This window comes from Aedes aegypti, chromosome 2, assembly GCF_002204515.2.
Source record: "Aedes aegypti strain LVP_AGWG chromosome 2, AaegL5.0 Primary Assembly, whole genome shotgun sequence".
Lineage (NCBI taxonomy): Eukaryota > Metazoa > Arthropoda > Insecta > Diptera > Culicidae > Aedes > Aedes aegypti.
The window spans coordinates 63,500,021-63,527,581 of record NC_035108.1 but is presented as its reverse complement, the minus strand read 5'-3'; the positions used below and the strand labels follow the sequence as shown (position 1 = coordinate 63,527,581).

At 40.2% G+C, this 27,561-nt stretch overlaps 1 protein-coding gene across 1 annotated transcript in view; it reads left to right on the top strand.

Annotated features, from left to right (window-relative positions):
• The window catches only part of LOC5566332 (titin), a 114,025-nt gene extending 86,927 nt beyond the window's left edge, over positions 1 to 27,098 (top strand). Inside the window, exons 14-21 of the mRNA XM_021841030.1 lie at positions 15,869 to 16,225; positions 17,491 to 23,582; positions 23,642 to 23,966; positions 24,385 to 24,459; positions 25,099 to 25,203; positions 25,387 to 26,441; positions 26,561 to 26,609; positions 26,732 to 27,098. Coding sequence (XP_021696722.1) covers positions 15,869 to 16,225; positions 17,491 to 23,582; positions 23,642 to 23,966; positions 24,385 to 24,459; positions 25,099 to 25,203; positions 25,387 to 26,441; positions 26,561 to 26,609; positions 26,732 to 26,784 — 8,111 coding nt within the window. The 3' untranslated portion in view covers positions 26,785 to 27,098. The remainder of the gene's footprint in view (positions 1 to 15,868; positions 16,226 to 17,490; positions 23,583 to 23,641; positions 23,967 to 24,384; positions 24,460 to 25,098; positions 25,204 to 25,386; positions 26,442 to 26,560; positions 26,610 to 26,731) is intronic.
• Positions 27,099 to 27,561: the final 463 nt, after the last annotated feature.

The window sequence follows — 27,561 nt, the reverse complement described above, 5'->3', positions numbered from 1 at the left end:
AAAAACTTAATCAGGACATATTTGAGGTTTTGTCCGACCTTTGTATGAAACCTCGCCTCTGTGCATCGGTCATCCGGCGATGTGAACAGATGTATACACGGACCTGTCACATGAAAAGGCCTATTGCGATCTGTCAAAGTTGGGTACCTTTTGCAGCACCAAGGGACAAAATAAAGTATAGGGTAGGTGTACCAGTTATGGACATAGTGGTTCCCTATTTCGCCATAACTTTAATGTCTTCAAATTTTGAAAAAAATTGTGCTTTGTAGTAGTTATATTTAAGATATATCTTGATGTTAAAACATTCAAAAGGATTTAAAATGTAAAAGCTATCAAAATTTCAAGTATGGCCAAATAGGGAACCACTATGGCCATAAGTGGTACACTTTCCCTAGTCGACTCTCCACATCTTGATATCGAAGGGACCATCGAGACATAGAATATTTTTTTTAATGAATACTAGTTTGAAATTCACTCCGTTCCCTGGAAAATCAAAAATAAACAGACGTCTTTTCGTCTTCGCGAATTGAATCCCTAAAATCTAGTCCGGTAACTTTTGATAATGGGGATATCGACACATGAAGAGAAAATCAGGAATGAAAAATACATCGAGGTAGGGAGATATCGAGTTTACGAGTGAAAATGTATATGAAGATATGGAGAGTGAAAGTATGCAGATTGAAGGGACCGACAAAATCATCGACATAGGGAGAGATATCGAGATGTAGAACATCGAGATGTGGAGAGTCAACTGTACTAGAAATTCTGAACCCGACTACTATGTCTTTATTTTGTCTTTGGCTTTCGCATACGAGGCCAAGCAGCTGGTACAAGAGGTAAATAAATGAATTAATCAAAAGGAAAACTTGGAATAAAATGCAAAAAAAATGAAATATCCAGAGTATTCCCAAGCAGGTGGATAAAACGGACCAAGATCATATTCTGTTGTTCTAAAATAATTACTGACGATCATAATCAGCTATTGGTTTGTTGGAGATAAGAGATAAAAGATCACAAATAATATCAAAAATTAATATGGAGAAGTATTAAACAAAATCTCATTAAGATATTATAAGATAAAAACTATATCTGGCAAACTCTTGAATGACCAACATATAAAAAGTCAGCAACCAGAATCGAACCCTCGACCTTCAAATCTATGAACAGAGATGCTAACCAACCGGCTATGCCAATCAGATGAAAGATCAAAGTAATAAGAACATCACTTTCTTCGCTTTCTGAGATTACTTTTTGCTCTCAGAGGTTGCTCTGACGTCAGTCTCGCCATTTTGATGTTGAATGTGTTTTGTTTCATGTCTTAGAACTAATTTTGATCTTGTTTACATATTTTCAGATCTTGAGCTATGGCGCTGAGGTTTATGAAATTTTCGAACATCTTTTCAATATCAAATTGAGATATGCGATCAGATTTTGTTCGTTTCGAGATGTGATTTTGATTTTTCTGTCTGCCCGGGTTTATATTTTCGTTCAATTCTTTTGGCGTTTTTCATCCTATGGTGATGAAAATTCCTCATTTGTTAGAAAAATCAAATTATTAATTGAATTCATAGAATATCATTGTATTTGATCAATTGACAAATAAAGCTCTCAGTTAATAACTGTGGAAGTGCTCACAAGAACACTAAGCTGAGAAGCAGGTTCTGTCCCAGTTGAGACGTAACGCCAGAACATAGAAGAGCAGGATGTCTATGGAAAATGCTTATTGATACAAGCCTTCAAAATAGCAATACTTCAACAGCAGTTTTTGAAATATTTCGTGCAAAATTTTTTTTCATAGAGAGGTACAAAATGTTACATTTCTGTGTATCAGAGAGTTTGAGTGACGTAACACAGTTCATTACCTTTGGTATTGGTAAAATTATCAAGTTACGTAAAGACGGGCAAATTTGTTGATTACTCTTTGTAAACATGTTGTATTGTGTGCCTCAAGTATTACCTGAATAACCGTAAATCGAATGCCAGGAACATTAATTTTACGACTTGTTTTCATTGTTGGATTCCCATAATAAAAATTGCACCTAAAATCTCATTAAACGGGCCATAATCGTAAAACCACCGCTTGAATTAGATGCAAAGCTCAAGTCTTCCAACCGCCAGTGTGAAAAACTCAAAAACAGAGTCAAAACCATTCAAAGCATCACACCTACCCGTGTGTATGTGTGCCAAAGCGTAAACGGATTTCAGCTACAAGCGCATAATTTTAGAATACCGAAAATCATTAATTATAAACATATCATCTATCCACCCTAACCCAACGCAACGTTGGCTGGCCGACTGATTGCACTAAAGTCCGTGTCACACACCCATAACGCGATCGAGCATCAGGCAGGCAGCCTCGCAAGCGCAAGATCACATACGCATTTCCCTCTCGCGTCCACTAGAATGGTTCAAATATCAAAAAAAATTGAAAAATATTTTTCTCATATCTCTCTACCATCTTTATGATGAAATTGAATTTTCTGTCATTTTAGTGAGGGTATAATGGTGAACCAAAGAAGTTAAAGTTTACTTTTAACTATCATGTACATGTTGATGAACTATGAATTATCGCACGTTGAAACCCTATACCATAAGAATTTATTGTAGAACTGATATAGGAAATTCTACATTCAGACTGTTTTGAAATTTAAACCGCCCTAATGTCCACAGGCAGTGCCCGTTGGCAGTGACGCAACTATTTTTAAACTCCCAGCGCCGCATTGCAGGAAAATCGTCCGAAACGGTTCCAACCGACCGACTGAACTACTGTGTCCGTCGCACAAAGTGACCTCTTCTCGAACGAGGAAATCGTCATCGTCGGCAGTGGATGGCGTGAAGAAAACTTGTCCCCGTGCCAGAGAAATTTTCCCCATGTCAACCGTGACGACAAGGGCCTTACGCGCCGGGGCTAATCCCGGTAACCCGATACCCCACGTCGCACAACGACGCCGCACAGTGGTACCGCCCAGAAGTCAAAAAACAAAACATAAATAAATATGCTTCTTTTTCTTTCTCAAACGGTTGGTTCAACCAACCGTTTGTGATTGTAATTATAACTGTGACCAAGTGACCAATATTACCTTTTTCCAAAATTAGTACAAATATGCAATATTATGAACGCAGAACAGCTAAATCAATAAGGACAAAACGATAGACCATTTTTCCCTTGAAAAAGGCCACAACAAATGGCCGAAACGTCGGGCAAAATAAATTAAAACGTTCGCTGATTAAGACTGAGATAGCCGACAACCAAGAATTTACGTTTTCAACTTCCAGTCGCAACCCCCAATTTCATAGCTACTTATATGTCTTTTCAATGTACTGAGCAGCGAAATAATTTGCTTCAAATTGACTAGTGAAAATCAACTCGCAATGAGTCAAATTTTGTTGTCATTTACGACTTTAATGTAAAACATCACTCATGGAAAAATGCGCAAAGCAATTCAATACCCTGATAGCCCTACTTGTTTTTCTTGTGAAATAAAACTCAAATCCGTAGTTATAGACGATGATCTTGAACTCTTGATCCGTCTTAAAAACGTGAGGAAGAGGTTATTTCAATGCAGTCGCGATTCTGCTATGTAAATTATTTGGCAGCATCTGCAAAAAGAAATTAAACACATTTTACTCAATTAGGAAACAAAAATTTTGACGCACAGTTTCAATGTAGGACTGAATAATTCAATTGGAAATCAGTTTATCCATCATTTGTTGTATAAGATTATTTATGACCTTTTCTTAAATAAAATGAAACAACTGTGCGCCATCGACCTACATTGGGTTACATGAGCGCCATTGTCGCACACAAGGCGCTCTTATCGTTACCACCCTCATCAACTACTTAGCTTCCGACAGAAAAATAGAAACAAGAATACAGCCGTTCTTTTCAAATTTACGACCCCATTCCGTCAATGGCAGCCAGAATCCTCTCCGTTTGTTTTTCACTTCCCAAACAAAAAAAAATACACTCTAAGAGCAAGAAGACCCACTTCGCAGCTTCAGCTTTCACAATAAGGTCCCCCACCGGCGATGACAGCTTGTCACCGAAAAGATTTTACGACCGAAACCACAGTTTACATTTACACTCATCAGCAGTGCCAATCATCCGACATCGCGATGCCCCTTGCGCTGATAGCGAAGCGTTAAAAAGATAAATTACGTCCGCCATTTGAGCGCCATTACGCAAATACTTGCGCGGGGCTTTGTTCTTCCTATCACGAAATTCATCCCCGCTCAGATTTTGACCGCTCGTTCAGGACGACGATGTCGATTGGGGCGGAACTGCAAAAGAGGATGGACTTATATCCATGGGTGTAACCTGGGATGGAAAAACCAATGGACGTCAAGGTGAGCCGAGATTCTGCTGTCACGAATTGTCACTAAGAGCCGGGCTCTTAAACAATGGACAAACATGATAAAAGCGCGTAATTGATCAAAACATATATTTGCATTTCATCGAAGGTGATAAAAAATCGAATAAGAATCGCTTAATGCCTACTCAAAAGTAATGCCACGAGAACACCTTTTATTCCGATTGAATATAAAATATTCAAATGCGCATCTTCCAACTGCACAGAAAACTGTGGCCCCTTTTTCCATGTTTGTCCTGACAGATCGAAGGTACACAAGAAAAGAAAATTAGCGATTTTCATCAAGTCTGCCTTGATTGTCGTTGACAAACCGGAGTTATCTTGCAGTTTAGAAAAACTTTGTATCATATTTCGTGTGTAGTATCTATGCCTTCCTCCCAGGGCGTAACCAGGGAGCCATTGAACTCATCCCCCTCATATGGCTGACCAAAAACAACTAGTTTGTTACGATGGTTGATACACAGACAAACAGGATGTACACTCAGGCGAATGGACTATCGAAATACATGGAAACACAAGACAAATTAAAGACCTTCATGTCCCTTGCAGTTGCCCACAATTTTATGGCTCATAAGGTAATCTAGAATGCCGTGAAAAGTGTACTGCGATCTGTCAAACTTGGGTACCTTTTGCACTACCGTAGTACTAGAAGTGGTACCCAATCTGAGCCCGAGTGAGACGGACCTGTGAAAACCCCTTATAAAAATTCGCTACAAAAATTCGGTTGAAAATTCATACATTTGCCTAATGGAACCAATATTTGAGAACAAAAAAGCCTTCACGGCAACCTGGAATCGAACCAAGAACCATGCTTAAACAATAAATTGCATTACATTCGTATTGCAATAATCGTTCCATCTTCCATAAGGCAAAATGTATGGATTTTGACAGGCATTGCAGAATTCAATCTCTTTTGATTATGAAGCACGATCAAAACAAGTGAAGAAAAACATCCCATCTGTAGCAGCCCATGATCGGCAATGTATCGCAAGTTGTAACAAGACTGATGAATAGGAGCATTGACGAGAGCCCCAAAGAAAGAGCGATGATAAAATCCTTTTTTTTCTCGCTTGTTTACCGTTGGGGGTAGGTGTTTTACTTTACTGTCATGATAAACAATCTCCGCACTTCTGACAGCAATAGTGTCCCCCAGGTTTGGAGCTTTTTTAGAGGGGTGTATGCACTGCTATCCCCCCGATCTGATCAAAGTTGAAGCAGTATACGGAAAATAGCCTCTCATAATGTGCTGCATATTATGATAGTAACAGAGAGCGATACGTGAAAGATTCTCTCAATTTTCTCAGGATTCAATCCGTGAATTTTAATCGTCTTCAAATGAATTTCTTTGAAACTTGCTCATAGCCTAACGATAAGAAATTAAGGCGCAATTAAGAGGTAAACTACTCAAATTTACTTTATTGATTATTTTTAAGCAATCTTGTGTTTGAATTTATCAAAAATTGTCTTCAGATTCAAAATACTTACAGCGTGATTGCATCCTGGTGGGTTTCCTAAAGTTTTTTTATTTCACCGAAGTCTAATGTTATGCTAAATCTCGTACCAGGAATCATTCGAAGGTTGTATCAATAAAGTCTGTTCCATTTAGTATTTCACCGTTTCTTATTAATTATTTTAGCGCCTTATTAAAGCCTTTTGAATCCGCAGAATTGTTTCTCCGGTGGTAAAAATTTCATTAAGATTCTCATGTTCAAAATTTATCGAGGATTGGAATCCATAGACCTGAAAGAATTCAGCACAATTACGTTGAAAACCCAAAGTATTCGACGGAAATGATCACAAACATACCGTAAAATGGGGTGTTAAGGACTCGTGGGGTTTTAAGGGATTGAACTTCTCAATCAAGTTCGACAAATCACAGAAACCTAGAAAGTCGATGTGTATGTCATCTGAAATGCTCGATTTGTTCAGAGGATTGTGAACTGAATTATGTAATAGGAGCTGTCTATTAATGAGAAGTATTGTGGTTTCTAGAAATTGAAAACCTTTCAAAACATTTTTGTTCAAATTTTATGGTCTATTATCTACAAAACCATGAAATATATTTGAGAAAAAATTTGCGAGTATGATAAAAGATAAGGAAATTTGATTGAGATCATATATATTTCAATATAGTTTTGAGTTGTTCCGTGAAGTTGAACTGCAACGTAAAGTTAAGGGATCTATTTAGTAAGTCACTAAATATCACCAAAAATGACTTATTTCAAAACTTGGTAAAATTGGTAGGAAAATATAGATAAAAACTGATTAATGTGAATATGGGTTTTTCATGATGATATTTTCAAAAGTTGTTCACATTAGTGAAAAGTTTGCATATAAGAATGATTATCTTTTTTGAGATGGGTTTGGAGCTATTATTTCTTTTAAGCATTACCTAGGTTACCTAGATAAACAATTATAATATAAGGTTGTTTCAGAGCTCTTTTTGGAAAATATATAGTGTGCGGTATAGTGTGAGCAATTTCCGCTCTATATTGGAAAATTTTCGTTATTGGGTACAGAGCTGCTCGCTGTCACTATCAACGCTTAAATTTTGCTGATTTGTACAGGCCGACTGCGATACAATTCGGATCATTCTATATCACATCAACATCATGCTGTCTACTCCATCTCCAGTGCATTGATGGCGATAGACTATGGATATCACTGATGGGTTGAGTTTAGCCTAAAATTAGGCAAATAAAATGGCAATTTATTGGTATGATTTTTTTTTTTGACAGTGCTGCAAACAGATTGAAATTACGTGTTGGTCACTGAAAAATCTTAAAAGCATGGATAATTACCACGTGATCACTCATTCTGCAGTGATTATGATCTAGATTGTTATGTCGCATCAATGCTGTTGGATGTCAAATCAAAGTGATATTGATAGCTCGCAAGTGATATTGATAGTTTTAGAGCATCAGCCATCAGCTGATACTTTTTATATTAAGGAACTCTGAATTTGGTGTGGTGCTTTATTTAAAAGGCAAATTGGACACTTACCCTATTCACACTTAAAGCTTGTTGAAATTATCCATCTTTTGACAAGTCATGACAAGATTGCTCTGCACTGTTCTAGGATACGAATACTGCATATAAGTATAAATTTTTTTCAAGGCTATTGTGCGATGTACTGATAGCTTGCTTGAAAATAGAATCAATAGGTATGAGAGATTTAGCAGTTAGGAATAGCGTTTTCAGGAGTTCCAACTTGAATTATATTGAAGTAATATCATCTTTACATTGAACAAGACCTTTAGAGTTGAAGGGACACATCAACGATGTTGACCAAAATGTTTTTTTTTTTTTGCTGTTGGCAAAATATAGTTTTATATACAAAGCTCAAATTTCTTAACACCCCATTTTTGCAAAATCACACATTTTTATGATTATCTCAGAAATCTGTCATAGGATCGACTTCATTGTAATAGGCTTTTGATATACACGCCGGGAGAATGGTAGGACTGTATTTTGTTCAATTATTGGCATACTAGAAGTTGCTCGAATTTTAAGTGGAATTTTTTTTTCATACCTTAACACCCCATTTTACGGTACTAATAATTCAAATTTTGAATCAATAATTTAACCTTATAAAACGTAAGATAGATGTACTGGATGATTTCAAATAGGTTTTTGCAGATAAATTCACTCGAAAGTGGATGGCAATATGACAAGCTTGTATTATCGAAGAAAAACATTATTATCATTATCCCTAGAGTAACTACAGGGTGTCCGAATATTATCCGAACACTTCACAGGAATGCCTTTATGTAGCCAAGTTGAACAAATTAACCAATTATTAGATGTTTCAACCTATTTACTAGTGAATTTTACACATTTTGATTCCAAATTGTATTGTATTTGTATTGAGCGGTCTTATTGAATGCTATTTGTAGAGCTTTATAACGGAAACGAAATGTGCTTCCCGACTATCTTGAAAACAGGCTTCTGTAGATCACCTCATATACTAACAAAACATTTGGTTTCATCTCTTTAAGAATTTATGCAGAAAATATCTCAATGATGGTAAGCGACCCTCGGGAATTACGACCCCGAATAAATATAATGTGCTTACCTCAGTATGGAGCATTCATTTTAAAACTATTGAACTTTTTTGTTACGGTAAATACGTATTAAAATGGGTATATGGACATCAATTTTTTATTGTTTTCAATCAGAGATAATCTTACCCATGTTTTGTTGTTCGAATAATGTACAGGGTGCCGTGTATAAATGGACAAGTTTACAAATCAAAGTGTCTTTAAAATAGATTTTCCCAATCGTTGAATGGTACAATGCTAATACGGTCACGATATCAAAGAATGGTTTATAATCAGAATAATGTGAATTTTATGAAAAAAGCAGGCACCAAAATAAGTGCACCAAATTGTCCACATATCCTACCGATCTAAAAATTTCTTCAAGTATATATCTGAGGAATAAGTCAAAATAACGAAAACACCGTTTGATTTTGAAATACTCTTGATATATTGGATTTCTAAAGATACTTTAAGGACTCCCTCAATTCTGATTTTATCGAAGCTATGTTGATGCAGATGTACATCAAATAGCTAAGTTTCATATATTCTAGGAAATAATCTGAATATTTTGATATATTGGGCCTGACATTTTGCCTAAAAGGTGACTTTGACCGCCTATTTCGCTGTATCTTATGGCTAGCATAAATGTCAGAAAATTAATCAAACTATCTAAGAGCCATTCATAACGTATTCTTGGAGCTTGCCACATTTTCATTATTATGGTATTGGTTTGCTGTAAAAATAGTGGAGTTTCGAATGTCTGGAATACTTTTTCTCGAAACCATTAGAAAACAATTGGTCTAGTCTTGGATTTCTTTAAAAATGACTCCAAGGTTTATTTCCAGAAATTTTGCCTCGAAATACACTCCAACCTATTTTTAGTCCGTAATAAAGGGTCGCATAAAGAATCGGTCGTAAAAAATCAGAGTTATAATTGTTATCGTCATAGATGTGGAAATACTGATCCGAGATATTCGGAAAAGTTGAAGCATGGATTGAAAACTTTCAAAAATAGCGATTCAAAATGTCATATTCTGATCATAGATAGCAACACTGCTCGATTGTTATCAAAAGAGCCAATGATATGGGGATGTTATATGCAGCTAGGTTTATGGACAAAAGGTTGAAAGACAAAAGGTCGAAAGGACAAAAGGTCGAAAATGATTTGTTCGGTGGGAAATTTTTCCTTTCTTGAAATTAGGTTTTCGACTTTTTGTCCCTTATTTATTGTTCTTCGACCTTTTGTCATTCGACCTTCTGTCCATTCGACCTTTTGTCTTTCGAGCTTTTGTCATAGATTTATGCAGTTACCAATAAATCTATATAAATAAAAATGGAGTGGTGTTTGTATGTCACGAAATAAATTGAGAACAGGACATCCGATTTGTACAATTCTTTAACTGTTGTCTTCTTGAAGGGCTCCGATGTGTTCGTGTGACGAAAAAGTTAAGGGAAGTTATCGGAAACTTTTATAAAACGGGGGAGTACTAATATGTCATTTTGTATAGGAGATACCATGACATTTTTTAACAGCCTACCTGATGACTTGATGGCAAGACTAAGTTTGCCGGGACCACTAATTTTAAATATAACGATACTGAACGTTCACCAAAATTAAAGGAAGTGTTACAACCCATACAGTCGGTCAAAGTTCAAATGTTTATATAAAATCAAACTCAAAAAACTAGAGCGGAATAGAAAAACATAGGAATAGTCTTGTAGTCAACTGTAATCTAGTTTTTCACGAAGGGTTCAAAATTTTGTCGTATCTGGCAACACTGCTCAAATGAAATCGATGAAACTCAATGTATCAAATTTCTGCACGTTATTTAAGTTGAATCTTGAGCATTACACATTGCGTTCGGGAAAACGAAACACAATCATTTTTTACGCTAGCAACACTGTTAAAAAGGTTCGAATAATCTAAATATAGTCAGATCCCCTAATAGGGAGCATTATAAGAGACCCAGGGCTTATGGAATTCCATTAATTTTAGGGTGTTGTTGAATATCTTCTATGCATCATAGATAAATATCACAGTACTGTTTTCGGAGAAGTTTCAGTACTCACTCAGTACGATCTACTTTAAGGAGTTGAGAATAATCCTTTTAGTTGAGAACTTGGCCGGAAGGAGCGCTTTTCCGAACTTGCACTATATGAACCTTGATGGATTAGAATGTAACCTTTGGAACAAATTATATCTCTAGATCCTGATGAGTTGAACGGTTGGCGTCTTGGGAAGAGTTGTTCAGAAAATGACAGTCCTTGAACTACTGATCAATTTTGCGAAGACGCCATGTTTCAAGTAATCATGATCCTGAGATAACCACAAACCAAAAATTTCATGCCCACCAGTGCCGCCTGGTGGCTAAATTTTGAGTCTCATGTTATTTATAATGATAGCGACAACTTTACTGAAAAAGCCATCTTTCTAAGTAGACAGGATCCCGAGATATCAGTAAAACAAAATTTCGATACCCACTAGCGCCACTTGGTGCCAGAATTCCGCATGTTAATGACCACCGCTTGTTAGCCCTTAGTCTACTGAGCAATTTTGCTGAACATCTTGGCCCTCTATTTAGATTACTTTTTAAGATATTGATCATTTATAGAAAACGGACGTTGACCTGTATTTCGGTAGTAAAAAAAGTGATCGTAAAAACAGGTTGGAATGTACCTTGAATTTCCCCAACGAGTTTCCAAGTTATTTTAAGAACGCATCCCACCAGAAATTTCTTAAAAACACAAGGAATTGTGTCAATAGTTCAACCAAAGGACCTTCTGGGAAGTTCAAAGAATTTCCTCCAAATATTAGTCTAGCCAATAGCCCCATTTCGGGATTTAGTCTACCCATTTTTCAAGTTTTTTTTTCATGCGTTCTCTCTCGAACTTTGCATGGAGCTACCACTGTAACTTCGCGTTATGAGTTATGTATTTTTGGAAACCACTTTAGGATTTTTTTCTTTTAATTTCCTGTAATTTTTGGCAGTTTTATAATGGAAAGGCGACTCTTTTTCACAAGTTTAACATCGCTCTTCGTAATTCATAGATTTTCGTATGAAATTGTTACGAAAACCGTAATCTTATGTCTAATGATCAATGTGTATGATTGCCAAACGAATTTCTTATGAAATCATAATTCAAAAGTCTGTTGTGGAATTTCATAAGATTATCGAATTGAAAAACAAAATACTTCTTATGTCGTTATTCCATAAGAAAATCTTGTGTACCTCATACGTTCCGTTTCCTCAGTGTTGGATAAATGTAACTGGAGACTAATAAACTATTTTTGGGGATATCTTTGACAATTCCTCCAAGAATTCTCACAGACATAGACATTCTCACAGAAATTTCACTATTTTTTGAAGATTTTACAACAAACCCATCGGTTTTACAGAAAAGATTATCAAAGGATTTTACAGGAATTATTTGGATATTTTATGAAGAGTTTGATCTGGAATTTCACAAGAAACATATCCAAGCATTGCCTACACCAGTGGTCCTCAGCCCTGTTTTTTGACCCTTTTTTATTCCTGATAGTGAATAGTTTTCGTAATGGCTTTGTTTGATGTTCTTCATAACTTTGGGAGTAGAACAGCTTCCCGAAGAAAACATATGCGAAAATTATCAGATTTGAGAGATACCGAGAGATTACCGAATCTCGGTAACGTTCGCCGAGATCTCGGCAAAAAAATTGAATTGCCGAAATAATAAGTACCAAGATTCGGCATTGAAAATTACCGAATTCTTAGCTGTTAGGTTCTCGGCGAAACGGGGATTCTTCAAAGTAATTTGTCCTTGATAGTTTTTGAAATTATCTTAGGAATGTCCCAAGAGATAATTTTTAATCCTTTTCAAGGAAATTTTAAGTAAACCCATGATGATTGAAATTTATTTCACAATTCTCTTTGTATATATTATCGAGCACTACTTTCCTGATTATTCTAGAAATTACTCTAAGTGTTACACAAAAAGATTCTTTGGCGATTCCTGCCAAAATTTCTTCAGGCAATTTCGTAGAATTTCAAGGGAATTTATTCCAAGAATTTAATTTAGAAATTCTTTTTGAAGTGCTGTCTAGCCTTCTCGAAAAGTGTTCCTTTTTCAATAGAGAATTCGGAAACCTTCAAGCATTGGCTCGGAAAAATATTTGACGAATTTTGACAGAAGTACCTCAAGTGGTAAATTTTGAATTCATACAGGAGTTACATCTTAAACATATAGCATTGGACTAAATTTGACGAATTTTGACAGAAGTACCTCAAGTGGTAAATTTTGAATTCATACAGGAGTTACATCTTAAACATATAGCATTGATTTTTCCAGGAATTGTCTCAAGATTCCTGTTTCAAAGAATAATATCAGGACTTCATCTAATGTTTACTTCTAGTTTTATTAAAATTTTAACTATGAATATCTCTGAAACATAAGAAAATGATTTACAGAATTCAATTGAAATTTCTCAACAAATGCTACATGGATTCAACAAGTTTCTACAACGGATATTTCAAAAGTTCCTGAACAAATCCTTGGAGAAATTCCTGAGTGAATTTCTGTAAAAAAGGAACGCTTGGATGAAATTTCGAAGTATTTTTGGAGTATTCTGTGTTGGAATCTCTGGTTGTAATTTTGGACGAATTGTTTCAAGTTATAGTTAAAGGAATTCCAAGAAGCGCACTTGCGAAAAATAATGTTACTATTTTCGAAAGCAATCTATGGAGAAATTCATGTATTCATGATAATTTAATATAAAACTTTGGAAAAGTTCACGGAGACATCTCTGAAACAAATGATAACATTAAACTCATAATGACTAATTTAGTAGCTATTTTTGGAATTTTTCTGTAAGTATTTCACAAGCGTTAAGGTGATTATAAACGAAGCCAAACTTAAAATTATCAAGTGCACAAGACTGGAGAATCTGACAACTGTTCGCGTTGAAAATCAATCAAATTACTAGCTTGGTGGTGGTGACCAATGGGATAAATTTTCAACGCGAAGCGCTGTTTGGTTCTCGAGTCTTGTGCTCTTGAAAATTTGAGGTGTGGCTTCGTTCTATAATCACCTTAATGGAACCGTTATCCAGCCAACCATTTGAACCAATCGGACTCGACTTTGCTTACTGTGAAAAAAAAATAGTGGATGTCCTTTATCTTTCATGTAAAAATGAAGTGCAGATGTAATCAGCATTTCTGAACTTTTGAGGTCACTAGACGCCCCCGACTCCTTAATTGAGATCCTGGCTACGCCCTTGGTCCCACTTATATCGGAAAGTCAGGTCATGCACCCACCGTGACACACAGTATTAGTTCGCCGATCCGTTCGGGTTGTCATGCGATAATCTCAGGCCAAAAAATCAACGCGACAGCTGCTGTGCGGTTGCATTTGCATGTCTCAATTTAAACTAATTGACTCGAAGATTGGATGCGACCGAAAAGGATTATCGTCGGTCGTAAACAAGCTCGACAGAAATGAGCATCTAAATAGTTGTATTTTAAAATAATCTGAAGGCAAATAATTTCCTGAGTGTGTAGTTTTTTTAAAACATTAGTAATCCGAGTTGGTTGACAAAATAATTCTAGAAATAAAAAGCCAAAGAAAACTTTAGCTCAAAAAATGTTTGAACTAGTGCTTGTTAGAATGTGTAAATTTAAATACATCTTCTGAACAGGGTGACTACTTCTTCCAATAAGTAAAATAAATTATCTTCTTCTCCGTCTTCTTTGCATTGCGTCCTCACTGAGACAGAGCCTGCTTCTCAGCTTAGTGTTCAAGGAACACTTCCATATTTAAGACCTAGGAGCTTTCTTTGTCAAAATTGCCATTTTCGTATTCGTATATCGTGTGGCAGGCAGAATCATGTTAAGTTAAGTATTATGACCGGCTTGCGACATTGACAAAATAAGTCTTTTAACTGTCACTGGACGAAGCTTCTTCTTCCTTTTCTTCTTCTTGGCATTACGTCCTCACTGGGACAGAGCCTGCTTCTCAGTTTAGTGTTCTTATGAGCACTTCCACAGTTATTAACTGTGTATATCGTGTGGCAGGTACGATTATACTCTATGCCCAGGGAAGTCAAGGAAATTTCCTTTACGAAAAGATCCTGGACCGATCAAGAATCGAACCCAGACACCTTCAGCATGGCTTTGCTTTGTAGCCGCGGACTCTAACCACTCGGCTAAGGAAGGCCCCCTAACACACTGGACGAAGCTACATTTCACAAATTCACTTCGTCATGTAGCAATGACGGAGCTCTCACGAGAGCAACTAAATATTGTTTTGCTATTAAAATTGTGATCCTATTTTGAGGAGTTTCGGAAGATAAATGTGTTAAAAAAGCTAAGTATTAATTAACCATAGCAAGTAATGAACTGAAAATTGTCAAGTTTAGAATTCTGTCACAGGCTTCAGCAACAGAAAAAATGAAAGAGAATTTGAAGAAAATCTCTTTCATTGCCCGCCATCCGATGACAGAGTGGAAAGCATCTATGAAACGATGTAAATGTCGCACGATACTTTCTAATGACATTGACGCTTTCTAGCACTGGTAACAGGTACGATGATACTCTACGGCCAGGAAAGTCAAGAAAATTTCCATTACAAAAAGATCCTGGACCGATTGGGAATCGAACCCAGACACCTTCAACATGGCTTTGCTTTGTATCCGCGGACTCTAACCACTCGATCATTGTATAAACTCTTTGACATACGAAGCGAGAAGTAGGATTTAAAACACCTAAAATGAAAACTATATTTGGCTATTGATCCGAAACACTCTTCGTACTTTCATGGTGTCACACTGTGCGATCCATCTGAAAAGAGAAAAACATAAACCAAACCTATCAGTTTTCATATTATCAGTTAGAAACGATAAGACGTAATCTAGAAAATTATTCATCAATCAGATGAAGAACAATTTTAAAGGTATCAATTCCAGGCCTTAATCCAAAGCATTAATTAAAATCTAAATCAATTTATCAAAAAGTAGTTGAAAATTAGTTCCCTATCCGTATCGTTTCCATATCCACAGAAGTAAAACAAATAATATTGGAAGCAAAATAAGAAAAACTTTTTCAGACCTAAAAACCAAACGGTAAAACAGTAAAGTTCTATAACATCTCATGGCTACCAAAACCGTTTCAAAATTCCCCACATAAATTGTCCCCAAACTTCCCATTACTCACACATAGATACCTCAACAAGCCAATCCATGCATACCACATCACTACACATCAGAATTAGTAGCACCAAAAAGAACTACCATGCATGCTCGTAAATGACCGATGTTGTCTGATTCGTCACAAGAGATCTGCTTCGCAATAGATATTTGGCCCGGATGCTTCGTCCGGATCTGTCTGCTGATCTCTACCTGTCTCTATCTCTCACTATTTCTGTTTTGTCTTGATGTTCTGTGTGTTCTCTCTGTGTTATCTGTTCTCTCTGTTTTACTTCCAACAGCGCAACATGTCCGCGTACGTTCTCCCGGTATCTTCAAAAGTTGCGTTCAATCTCTGTCAGTGTTGCGCTGCTGCGTTGCCCCCGTGGCACCATCGCTCCCGAAAAAGCGTTATGTAGTCAAACCGGCACCGAAGCACAAAACGGTGGCCAAAGAAACGCAGAGGCTTCTGACGGCCATGAAAATCCGGCGCCCGGCCAAGACCTTCTACCAAGGCATCCCGGTGCAACAGCTGCAGTGGTGGCAGCTGCAACAGCAACAGTTGCACGAGCAACACCAGCTGATGCTACTGCAAGAGCTGTCCTTTGACGATGAAGATGAAGATTATGAGTTTGAAGAGGAAGAACTAACGCAATCAGGTATTGGACCAAGATCTCCGTGGTCATCCGTGTGTGCGTCCTGAAGCACATCCGGTCGGTGTTCAGTTAGAGAAGCGTGCTTTGCTGACGTCCCTGAAGACCGATCTACGTGCATTGGGTGCGCCACTTCAGTATCTAAATGTTCTATGTCTTAGAGAGACCGACCTGGACTCTGAACGTCGACGGTGAACGTGACGACTCGAACACTCCTGTAGCTTGCTGCTTCTCTTTTGTTTGGTTTGCTCCTCCTTTTAGTCTAGCTTTGGTTTTCAGTGTGATTTGTACTCAAGTGTGCGTCAGCTCTCAGCGTGCGAGTTATGGCTGTAGATTGAGAATCTAAATATCCTCAAACTTGGATTTCCTTGCGTAACTAGAAATGTAGCGCGAAACGCATCAGCTTCAGCCATGGCTGAAAAGTGGGACTGGAACGATGATAATTTGTATCTTTGGTGGTCTGCTTTTCCAAACAGTAAACCTATTAAACGGCAACTAGACATTTATTGTTGTTAAATAAGTCAACACATTTGCAATAATGGCATTTTCTAGAAGCTTCGTCATTTTGATTGCTTTGGACGACGACCAAAACGCTCTCCGACATTGTAAATATAAAGATATTCACTTTTCAACAATCAAGTCATGTTGCACCTCCTACGGCATCTGATAAATCTCATCATTAGACACGCTGACTCACATTCACCAGAGACACGTTTCCCCAATTATTCTTATATGATTCGACTAGCGCACATTATGACAGGATCCTAAAAATAGACCATCGCCGTGCTTCTACAGCATGGTAGCCAACAAAACTACGACCACACTTTAATTTATTACCTTGCCAAAATGTGTTCCCGCTTTCCGTTTGCTCAGGTGCAAACGATTGAAAACTGGTCAACATCTTGTATGTTTTCATCACCTCGCGCCTCACCGTTCAGTCTCCTCAGCGAACCACCGTCTAAAACGCTTAAGCGCATTTTCGAGCTGTGCGATTTGCCATTCCATAAATCGCACCTTCGCACGCTTCTGCCTATGCCAGCTTCAGCTTTGGTGTCGATCCGGGAGCAAAACTGCTCACCTTTCCGCATCTTCACCGCTACTCGCTTTCCTCAATCTCTCTACGAGTTATCCCTACTAACCATAACAGAGGAAATTGAACATCGATCGAGTAGCTCAATGTTGTTTTCCATCTCGCACCCCTCTGACCGGCCATTGGAAGCTAATCAATCTATGTTTTCTTCTATTTTCACGACCCTTACTTCCTCTCGCAGGACGTCGCAAGCAGCTCAAACAGGTCTACGCTTTGGATGGAACACTGGTCCAACAGGACGCGAGCCAGCAGTTCCAACAACTTACTCAACAACAGCAGCAAACACAACTCTACCAAAATGGTCAATACGATAGTGGAAGCCAGGAAGAATATGACACCGAGTTCGTTCCGCAAGGTGACGAGAGTTTACCCTGGAGGCAATCCCGCAGCAAGTCACGGACTCCAGTCACGCCCTGGCGACGAGTATCGCAAGATCGTCGAGCTTCTCAGGATCGCCGCACTTCCCGTGATCGATCGTTGTCCATTGACAAGCGCGAGGAAATCAAACCCTGGACAGAACAGGTTGTCAAGCTCAAGAAAACAACCAAAGAAGCCAAGAAGGAAGTGAAGGAAAAGCTAGAAACTGTTCAACTCAAACCAACGCAGATCCAAAAGGCTCAGATACAAAAGGAGCAACTAGAGAAGGTAGAGCTTCGTGCATTCAAGAAGGACGTACAGACGGCGGAAATATCCGAGCAAAAGATGGAAGAGATGGTTGAAGCTATCATCAAAGAAGACGAAACAGTTGACTATGGAGTTCAAAAGCTAAGACACGACGAGGACATATCGATTCTGGAAATCACCAAACAAGTAGACGAGCTCATGCGTAAAGAGACGGAAAAAGCTGTTCCATGGAAACGTGGTAAAAAGACCGAACAAGAGCAATTGGGTAAACAGCAATTCGTAGAAACTGATGAAACTACACTGCTAAAAGTAGATAGATCCGTCGAAGATGAAACCATCGAAAAACAGAAACTTGAATTATCTGTCGATCAACAAGCAGGTGTGGCCTGGCGACGGGGCAAGAAAGCAGAACCATTTGTGGAAACTGAAGATTCAGCTCGACTGAAAGTGGATCAAATTGAAGAACAGCAAGAACAACTCAAACCGGAAGAGCAGCCCGTACCATGGAAACGGGGATCCAAAAAGCCTCTTACGGAAAAGGTCGTTGATACTGAGGATGTAACTCACCTGAAATTAGCTGAAACGGAGCAGCAAGAAGTCATTCAACCAGTTGAAGAGCAACCGGTCGCATGGAGACGAGGACCGAAGAAACCACAAGAACCCAAAGTCGAAGAGCCAGTACCAGAGGAGCCTAAAGCAGAGGAACCACAACTGCCACCTTGGATGCGTGGAAGAAAACCTGGACCAAAAAGGGAAATTCCCAAACCACCAGAGCCGGAAAAGGTTGAACAAATTTCCCTAAAACCTACTTCTAGACAAAAGAAAGAAATACCAAAGGAAACCTTGGAAGAAGTATCCTTGAAACCAATTCCCAAAAAGCCTGTAGTAGAAGAAATAAAACCCGAAGATGTTGAACCTGTGGAAATAAAGCCTATGAAGCCAAAGAAACTGAAAGAATTAACACCACGTGAAGAGCTTGAACAAATGGAACAAATTCAATTTGAAGACAAGGTTAAACCAGTTGAACCAAAACCAGAAGAACCGATAAAAACTCCCGAAACGAAGCCAAAAGAACCAGAACCGGAACCAGAACAACCAAGTTGGCGTCGTGCTCGGAAAGAAAAACCACAGGAAGAAACTTCCGAAGAGAAACAATGGCCAACAGGCAAAAGACGACCGCTTCCTACAGAACCTAAGGAAGAAGTAGTGCTCAAGCCAATTCCAAAACCACAAAAGGAAGTGGAACCACTTCCTGAAAAAGAGCTAACTATCAAACCAAAACCTCTTCCCGAACTGCCAGACAAGCCAGAAAAAGAAACTGATATCTCTTTTCAGCCCCTTGAGGAGCGACCAAGTGAAATTATTCCAGAAGAAGCACCAGCTACGCAGCCAATCGAGGAAGATGAGTCCCATCTTCCTCCATGGAGACGCGGTAAGAAACCTGTGCCGAAACGAGAAATTCCCAAACCTCCTGAACCAGAAGGGATCGAGAAGGTTACTTTGAAGCCCACTAGCCGTCAGAAAAAGGAGATTCCCAAAGAATCCCTAGAAGAAGTTTCTCTCAAACCTGTACCTAAGAAAGCAGAAGTCAAGGAAATTACTCCAGAAGAAGAGCAAGCGGAAGACCTTAAACGAACCAAAGTTAAAAAGCCCCGCGATATCAGCCCCAAAGAGGAGCTTGAACAAATGGAACCACTTCGTGTGGAACCAGTTGAACGTCCAGAGGTACAAGAACCAGTTCAACCACCTGCTCTGATCGAAGAGAAGCCTGCTGAACCTATAGTTGAAGTTGAACAACCTACCTGGAGGCGTACTAAGAAACCAAAGCCTGTAGAAGAAGAAACCGAAGAGAAGAAATGGCCCACCGGCAAACGAAGGCCTCTACCGGAGGAACCTAAAGAAGAAGTTACTTTGAAACCCATACCCAAAAAGGAAAAAGCAGAAGAGCCAAAACCTACCAAGGAACCAACAATCAAACCTACTCCTCTTCCGGAAATCCCAGACGAACCGAAGGAAGAAGAAATAACCATTCAGCCACCAGCGCAGGAAGATGAATCACATTTGCCACCGTGGAGACGTGGCAAAAAGCCAGCCCAAAAACGGGAAATCCCGAAACCAGCCGAACCAGAAGCCATGGAACAGATCAAATTGAAACCCACTCCCAAGGTCAAGAAAGAGATACCGAAAGAAGCACTCGAAGAAGTTTCTTTAAAACCAGTTCCAAAGCAACCGGAGGTAGCCGAGGCAGTAGTTCTGGAGCCTGAAGTTTCCGAGGTTAAAGAAATTAAGATCACGAAACCAAAGGAACCTAAACCGAAGCGCGAAATTGAACCACTGGAAAAGCCAGTTTTCCCAGAAATACCAGAACCAGAGCCAGTTGTACTTGAAGAGATCGAGAAGGTGCTGGAGGTGGTTGAAAAACCGGAAGAACCGGCACCAGAGCAACCATCTTGGCGAAGAGAAAAGAAACCAAAGCCTGTGGTGGATGAACCGGAAGAGAAAAAGTGGCCAACCGGTAAGCGTCGTCCATTGCCAGAAGAACCAAAAGAAGAAGTTGTCTTGAAACCGATCCCCAAGCCACAGAAAGAGGAAGAACAAAAACCAGTAGAGGAACCCAAAATTAAGCCCAAACCAGTTCCAACTCCGGAGGAGCCAGAAAAGCCCGAGCCTACACCATGGCGACGAGGCAAAAAGGAAAAACCGGTAGAAGAACCGGAGGAGCCCAAAGAGTGGCCTAAAGGCAAACGCCGTCCACTGGATGAAGCGCCCAAGGAAGAAGTTGTTCTCAAACCGATTCCCAAGCCAAAGAAAGAGGTAGAACCACAGCCGACGGAAAAGGTTACATTGAAACCAACTCCCAAATGGGAAACACCTCAAGAACTGGAGCTTCCTGAGCAGAAAACTCCAGTAGTAGAAGAGCTTCCAAAGCAGGCTGAAATAAAGGAGGAATCAACGGGTTGGCGTCGGGGTAAAAAGGAAAAACCTGTAGAAGAGCCCGAAGAGGTTAAGGAATGGCCTAAGGGCAAACGCCGTCCGATTGAAGAGCAACCAAAGGAAGAAATAACCTTAAAGCCTATTCCCAAGCCAGTGATAGAAGAAGAGCCCAAGGAACCTGAACCTTTGAAGCCTCTCGAAAAACCAGAACCCACTCCGTGGCGTCGGGGTAAGCCAAAGCCGAAGCCTCAGGAACCGGAACCTCTAGAAGAGGTTAAGTTGAAGCCGATCCCGAAGCGTGTTGAAGCCGAAGAAGAAGCAAGGGAGGAAGTAGTTTTGAAACCGGTTCCCGCGCAAGAAGCAATCGTAGAGGATGTACCAAAGGCAATGGAGCTGAAACCAGTCGAGGATCGAAAAGTTCAAAAGGAGGTACGCGTGGAGGAAGAAGAAACAATTGTAACAAAAACCAAGAGGCGAGTGAAGAGACCAAAAACCCCTGAGGAACAATACGCTACCGAACACGTTGCTCCTATGGAAGAAGTTGAATCATTTGACGAAAATGAAGAATTGCCGCATGTGGTCGAGACGATTGCCGATATCGTGCCAGAGGAAGTATTGGAGTTGATTCCGGAAGAGGTTCCATTGGAGAAGCCGAAGAAACGGAAATCAAGAACAAATAAGCACGTTGTGTTTAAGGAGGAGCTGAGCACGTACGAAATCCAGCCGGAGGTTGTGAAAGATGAAGAAGAGGAGGAGGAAGAGGAAGAAGAGGTTCAACAGGAAGTTTCTCAGAAGACTATCCAGTTGAAACCAACGGAGGTGACTGAAGTGAAGCCGTTGCCAATTGAGTCAATTCCAATTGAGGAAATAATGGAGGAACAATCCGAATTCCGTAAGGAAATGGCAGTCAAGATACAGTCCAATATAGTCAAAAAGGAGAAACGAAGAGTATTCGTTGACGACAGTCAGCCACTACCGGAACTGGAGATAATTACACAAAAACGAGTCCAAGAGGTTACCGACAAGGTAGCAGAAGAAAGTGTCCGCGAAGAGCAGCACATTTTGGAAAGCACCCAGCAAACTGTCGCTGAGACTAAGATTCAAGAGCAGAAGATCAAAGTCAAAAAACAGAAAGTTCAACCTCCGAGTTTCATTGAAAAACTGCAGTCACAAATTTGCGAACCTAATCAACCGGTTCTGCTACAGTGCAAGATCGAAGGAATACCTTTCCCGGAAGTTCGGTGGTTCTTCAATGATACAGTGCTATTCGCTAACCCTGAGTATGTAATGAATATTGTCGAGGACGTTGCAACACTGGAGATTGCGACAGTGATGCCATACCATGTAGGAGTGTATACATGTGAGGCAAAGAACGTTGCTGGAGTGGCCCTAAGTAAGGCGAATATTGTAGTTCAGGCGAAGCCAGAAGTTGGAGAAGCCCCAACATTCATCACTCCTTTGAAGATATCGGTAAATGAAGACAAGACGGTAGCAACCGTAACTTGTCAGGTGCATGGTATTCCTATGCCAAAGGTTCGATGGTTCCGAGATGAGGAAGAGATCATTGAAATTGAGGAAATCGAGACGGTTTACATTGAAGAGACCGGACACATTAAGCTCACGGTAAAGAAACCTAAGCAAAACGTTCCAATCTTGTACACTATTCAAGCTGAAAATAAGTTTGGCAAAGCGGTAGGTAAGGCAAACTTGTTCATTCAGTCGATAACGATCGAAAAGCCGAAACCTGAAATGATAGCTCCCAAGATTGTGGAACCGCTGCAAGCTCAGGTGGTCAAGAGTGGTTCAACATTGGTGTTTGAATGTAGGTTCACAGGGGTACCAAAGCCGACTGTGAAGTGGTTCAGAAATAGCAAAGAAGTTGTAGAGGAGGAAGAGGTCACCATAGTGACAGAGGAATACTACAGCAAGATTGTCATCACGAAAATGACTAAGAAACGTTCAGGAAAGTATGAGATCATCGTCCACAATGAAGCTGGCGATGCAAAGTCTTCTGCTTCGGTCACCATTTCAGACACTTCAGAAATGGACGAAGCCAAGGCACCGAGGTTTGTAGAACCATTGACGCCCAAATTGGTTGCAGAGGCCGAAGTTTGTATTCTGGAGGCGGTGGTTGATTCATACCCCACATCCACGTTCCAATGGTTCCGTGAAGGTGCTGCCATAAAATCATCCAACGAGCAACGCATAGTCACCGATGAAAACAAATCCATCTTGATTATTGAGTCGTTCAATAAGAGGGATGTGGGTGCGTATACGTGCCGAGCAGAGAATGTAGCTGGATCAGTAACATCGACAGCAACCGTTCAGGTGCTGGAAACGATCGAAACCGAAGAAGTTACCGAATATATATCACCACGTTTTATCGAACCGATAAAACCAACGCGTGTTATGGATGGAGAGAAGTTGATACTGGCGTGTCAGGTTCATGCAGCGCCTCTGCCAAAGGTCCAGTGGTATCACAACGAGCAGCTGATTGTCGAAACGAAAGACAAGCAGTTCCAACAGGACAGCAGTGGTCGTTGCGTATTGACTGTTTCAGAGGTATTTCCAGAAGACACGGGTGAGTATGCGTGCATTGCAAGCAACAAGCTCGGCGAAGCGATTTGCAAAACTACAGTAAACGTCGAACCCTTCGAGTATGTTCCCGATTCGGAACAATTCCGCAGCTCCGAGGAAGATTTGTTGACCGACAAGGTAAGAGTAGGTGGACGTGAAGTGCGTCAAAATTTAAATATGTACTATCATTTTTGCAGTCTATCTCAACATTGGAGGAATACGCCGAACCGATAGAGTATGCTCCGCAGATTGTGAAGCAGCTTCCTGAGGTGATCATGTCGGAAGAGCGTCAACTGACGAAACTCGAGGTGAAAGTATTAGCTCAACCGAAGGCTCAGATTCGCTGGCTCAAGGCCAACGAAGAAATCATCCCGTCTGAAGAGTTCCAAATCGAGAATTTCGAAGACGGCACTTCGATTTTAGTTATCAACGACATCTATCCGGATGACTCCGGTACGATCACATTCGAAGCGCACAACGCCCTGGGAGTTGCCACGACCACCACCGAGCTGGTAGTGGAAGGTAACAAAGTGGCGCCACTCGTTTGGCATCGATTAGCTTGTTCAACAATGCAATGGTTTTGATTGCGCACTCGAATCGCTATACTAATCTTCTTTTTTTCCGCTTCGGTAGAACGGTTTTCTTCTTTTAGCAGGTTTTGGCAACACTGATATTTTAATAATTCTGATTTTGTTTGCGATTGCAGCTAAGATCCCGTTTGTTTCGTCTTCCCCTTTTATCCCAAACCTCCCGAATATAAATTCAAAACTCGTAACACCATTTCAACACTCACCACTTTTTAAAAAAGAAAACTCTATCTCTAAGCATACTCTCAACCTTAAGACGCAAGAAATACCGAACTACACGGCATAGAACATAGCAACGATAGACTTTTGTTTCCGGTGCAGACTCTAATGCGCGTTTTCTCATCCCTACGCAGAACACGTCGGAACCAAGGCCTACAGGAAACCGGAATGGGTACAATACATGGAGGATATGAAAGAAGCACTACAAGGTAAATTTCAACGTTTCGAAGAACTACGAGTTTTCACATCCCACACCGATCATCGGACTATCGTAATGGATCAGTCGATCTCCAAAAATCCCTCCATCCTTGTATTTACCCATGAAGCCATCTGCCTTTACTGTTTACTGTAGTGTTCGATGTTTTATCTCTTCGTTGATGAATGTCCGTATGACGGAGCAATGTTTGCTAGAATATGTGCATAGCGCGCTAATATTGCTTTTACTGTGTGGTGTGATTTTGATTGACTTAACTTTCATGTGCAACATTCCGTTTTAGAAAGCAGTGAAGAAGAGTTGGCTGAATTCGTTCGATGGGAAGCATACTGTAGCGGTTATGCATGCAACCAGGAAAGGTAACCTGCAAAAGCCTTTAACCCCTTATCCTAGTTGTTTATATCGTGTGAGTGTGCGTGTGTTATTGTCATCACTAAATTGAAAACTTGATCAATGCCAGTCGGGGAAAATGGCGAACTGAAAGTACGCGACCCGAGCTACCCAAGGTAAGAATCATCTTCGTGTGTGTGTTGTTCATCTTCGAACCTACACAAATCTGTCACGCCAAATTAATTTCCTCTGACTATAGCTTGAGTGCGACTAAATTTGTCAAACAAAATTTGAAACCTTACAGCTGCTTACGCACCGCCGTCGTTCTCGATGGAGATCAAGGATTCCCGTGCTATGTTGGGCGAGAAAGGATTCTTCGAGTGCCACTTTGCAGGCAACCCCAAGCCAGGTAGCTATACGATCGTCTTTCCCATCACTCAGTAGGATACACACGATCTACAATCCAAATCATGCAACGTTACACCGTGCACGGCCCACAATCAAAACTACATCCACAGACTTCACGAGATGACATGTTTGAAAATGCGGAGTAGAGAGTAGTTTATAATCGATGGTTAACTGTTTCTTCTAGATATTCTGTGGTATCGTAACGGTAAGATTATAATCGCCAATGAGCGAGTCAAGATTTGCATCGAGGAGCACTCGGCTACGCTGATAATCTACCCGGTTGAGTTCGAAGATTTTGGATTCTACAAGTGTCGCGCTATGAGCGATGCTGGTTCATGCGAATCTTACGCCAAGCTGATCGAGTCAACGACAGAGACACTAACTGAAGAAGAAAAAACAGAACTAGAAGCTCTGTTCGAATCGAAGCGTGCCAGAAATGGAAACGGACGCTCAAAGATAGAAAAGAAGGTCGAGGTCGTGATTGAAGAATCGGAAGAACTGCTGCGCAAAAAGGCAGAGCGAAAGAGTCTACGCGAATCAAAGAGGAAAGAGAAGGAAACACAGATAGTGGAAGAGCTTGTGAAGAAGGAAATGCAACAGAGTTCACTGCAGGAGAAGATCAAGTTCTCACAAGAGTCGTCTTCCACGTTGACAACGAGTACCACCTCGGAGCTAACACAGGATGTTAAGATTGCCAAGGATAAGGCTACCGTCAAATTCAAAGAACATCGGGAGACACTGATTGAGGAAGTTGTAACAACCGAAACTGTTAAGGAGTTTGAGCGAATGGTGATTACCGAGAAGTTGGATGTTTCCGATGTGGAAAGTGTGAAGCACTCGGTACAAGTGAACGAAATATTAACAAATTTGAAGGCCGCGGACTTTGGCCCAGGAGAAGCTCCTCTACGAGAACTGGCAACAATTGCCTACATGGTTAAGCATGGTGTCGCTGTTAATGAGATCAATAGCTTCTACCAATCGGATCACTTCCCAGCTTTGAAAACACCAGAATCGCAATCAGCTCTGGTTCTGCTTCTGGAACGCGAAGGTTATGCCAGTATCGTAACCGAAATTCTCACCGAAACCGACATGGATGAAACGCAGCTGGCCGCCACTGCCGGATTCCGTGCATTTATGCGTATGATCGAGCTGAACCACGCCAGCGTCGAGGAGATCATCACCCACTTCTCGCCGGAGGACTTCTTCATGCACGAATGGAAGCTGGAACAAGCTGACGAGGTTTGAATCTACTGATTGCTTCTAACAACTAACAACTGCTCATGGCGGGCTTTACTAATCTAAAATTTTCTCTCTTCACATTTGCAATACGTGTCTCTCGCTTTTGGTACACTTTTTAGAAATTCGAGGAAACCCGACTAGTCTCGTCGACTGAAGTCCACACAACTGGTAAATATTCGCATATTCACTGGCTGGCAACGTCCAGCTTTGAACAACGTTTAACTGTATTCTACTCGTTTCTTTATCCCTCTGATCCTGTGCATTTGCCGCTTTTCCTAAACGCCTGGCAGAAACCACCGTGATGACCAAGACGGAGCTGGACATCAAAGGTTTGAAATCCTAACTATCCTACCGCAACGCGTTTGTATGAGCTTCCTGCTTCTCTATTTATATCCTACTATACTACTACTACTCCCTAAACAAAACCGCTCTCACTGTTGTATCTTTTCTTTTTGATCGAACATATTTCTTCATCGATTGTGTTCCTACTACTTTTACTGACCACCACTGACGAGCTAGAAACCGTTGAGTTCTTGAGTCGAGTTGTTTTCAGCGCTTATTTGCTTAAAATTGTAAATGCTATGAAATATGTTGAACGCATAATCGAATCGCTAGGTTAAGCCAAATCTGAATAAATCGCTTTAGTAATTTACGCAAGGCTTGATTGTCATTATTATATGATGAATGCAGTAGCTTTCAGCTTTTTCCGTGTGCCACAGCTTCGCGCTTTGTAAGGATGCTGCTTTTGTGAATCTGTCTGGACCGCTGCAACCGGAATGTCATAGGGTATGGTAAGTGTCAAAGTTGTCCTAAGCGCATCTAAATGCGACTATCCTTTCCTGTCATGTACTGTAAAGTACGTTGCATCCCCGAGTATTCTGTTTCTATCACACTTAGAGAGCCCGCTGCAAAAGCCTGGCGTATGTCGGATGAATGAAAATATTAGTTCTAAAATTTGCACGACAAAATAAAGTCTTGGAATTTCACTGCACGGCAACTATGCAAACATCGTTGGCTTCGTACCTTCGAATTTCTTCCACAATCCCACAACGATTCTATTCGCATTCATATGAAAACACCCAACCACAGTCCCCTTTTCATTATCCTACAGATAATCACT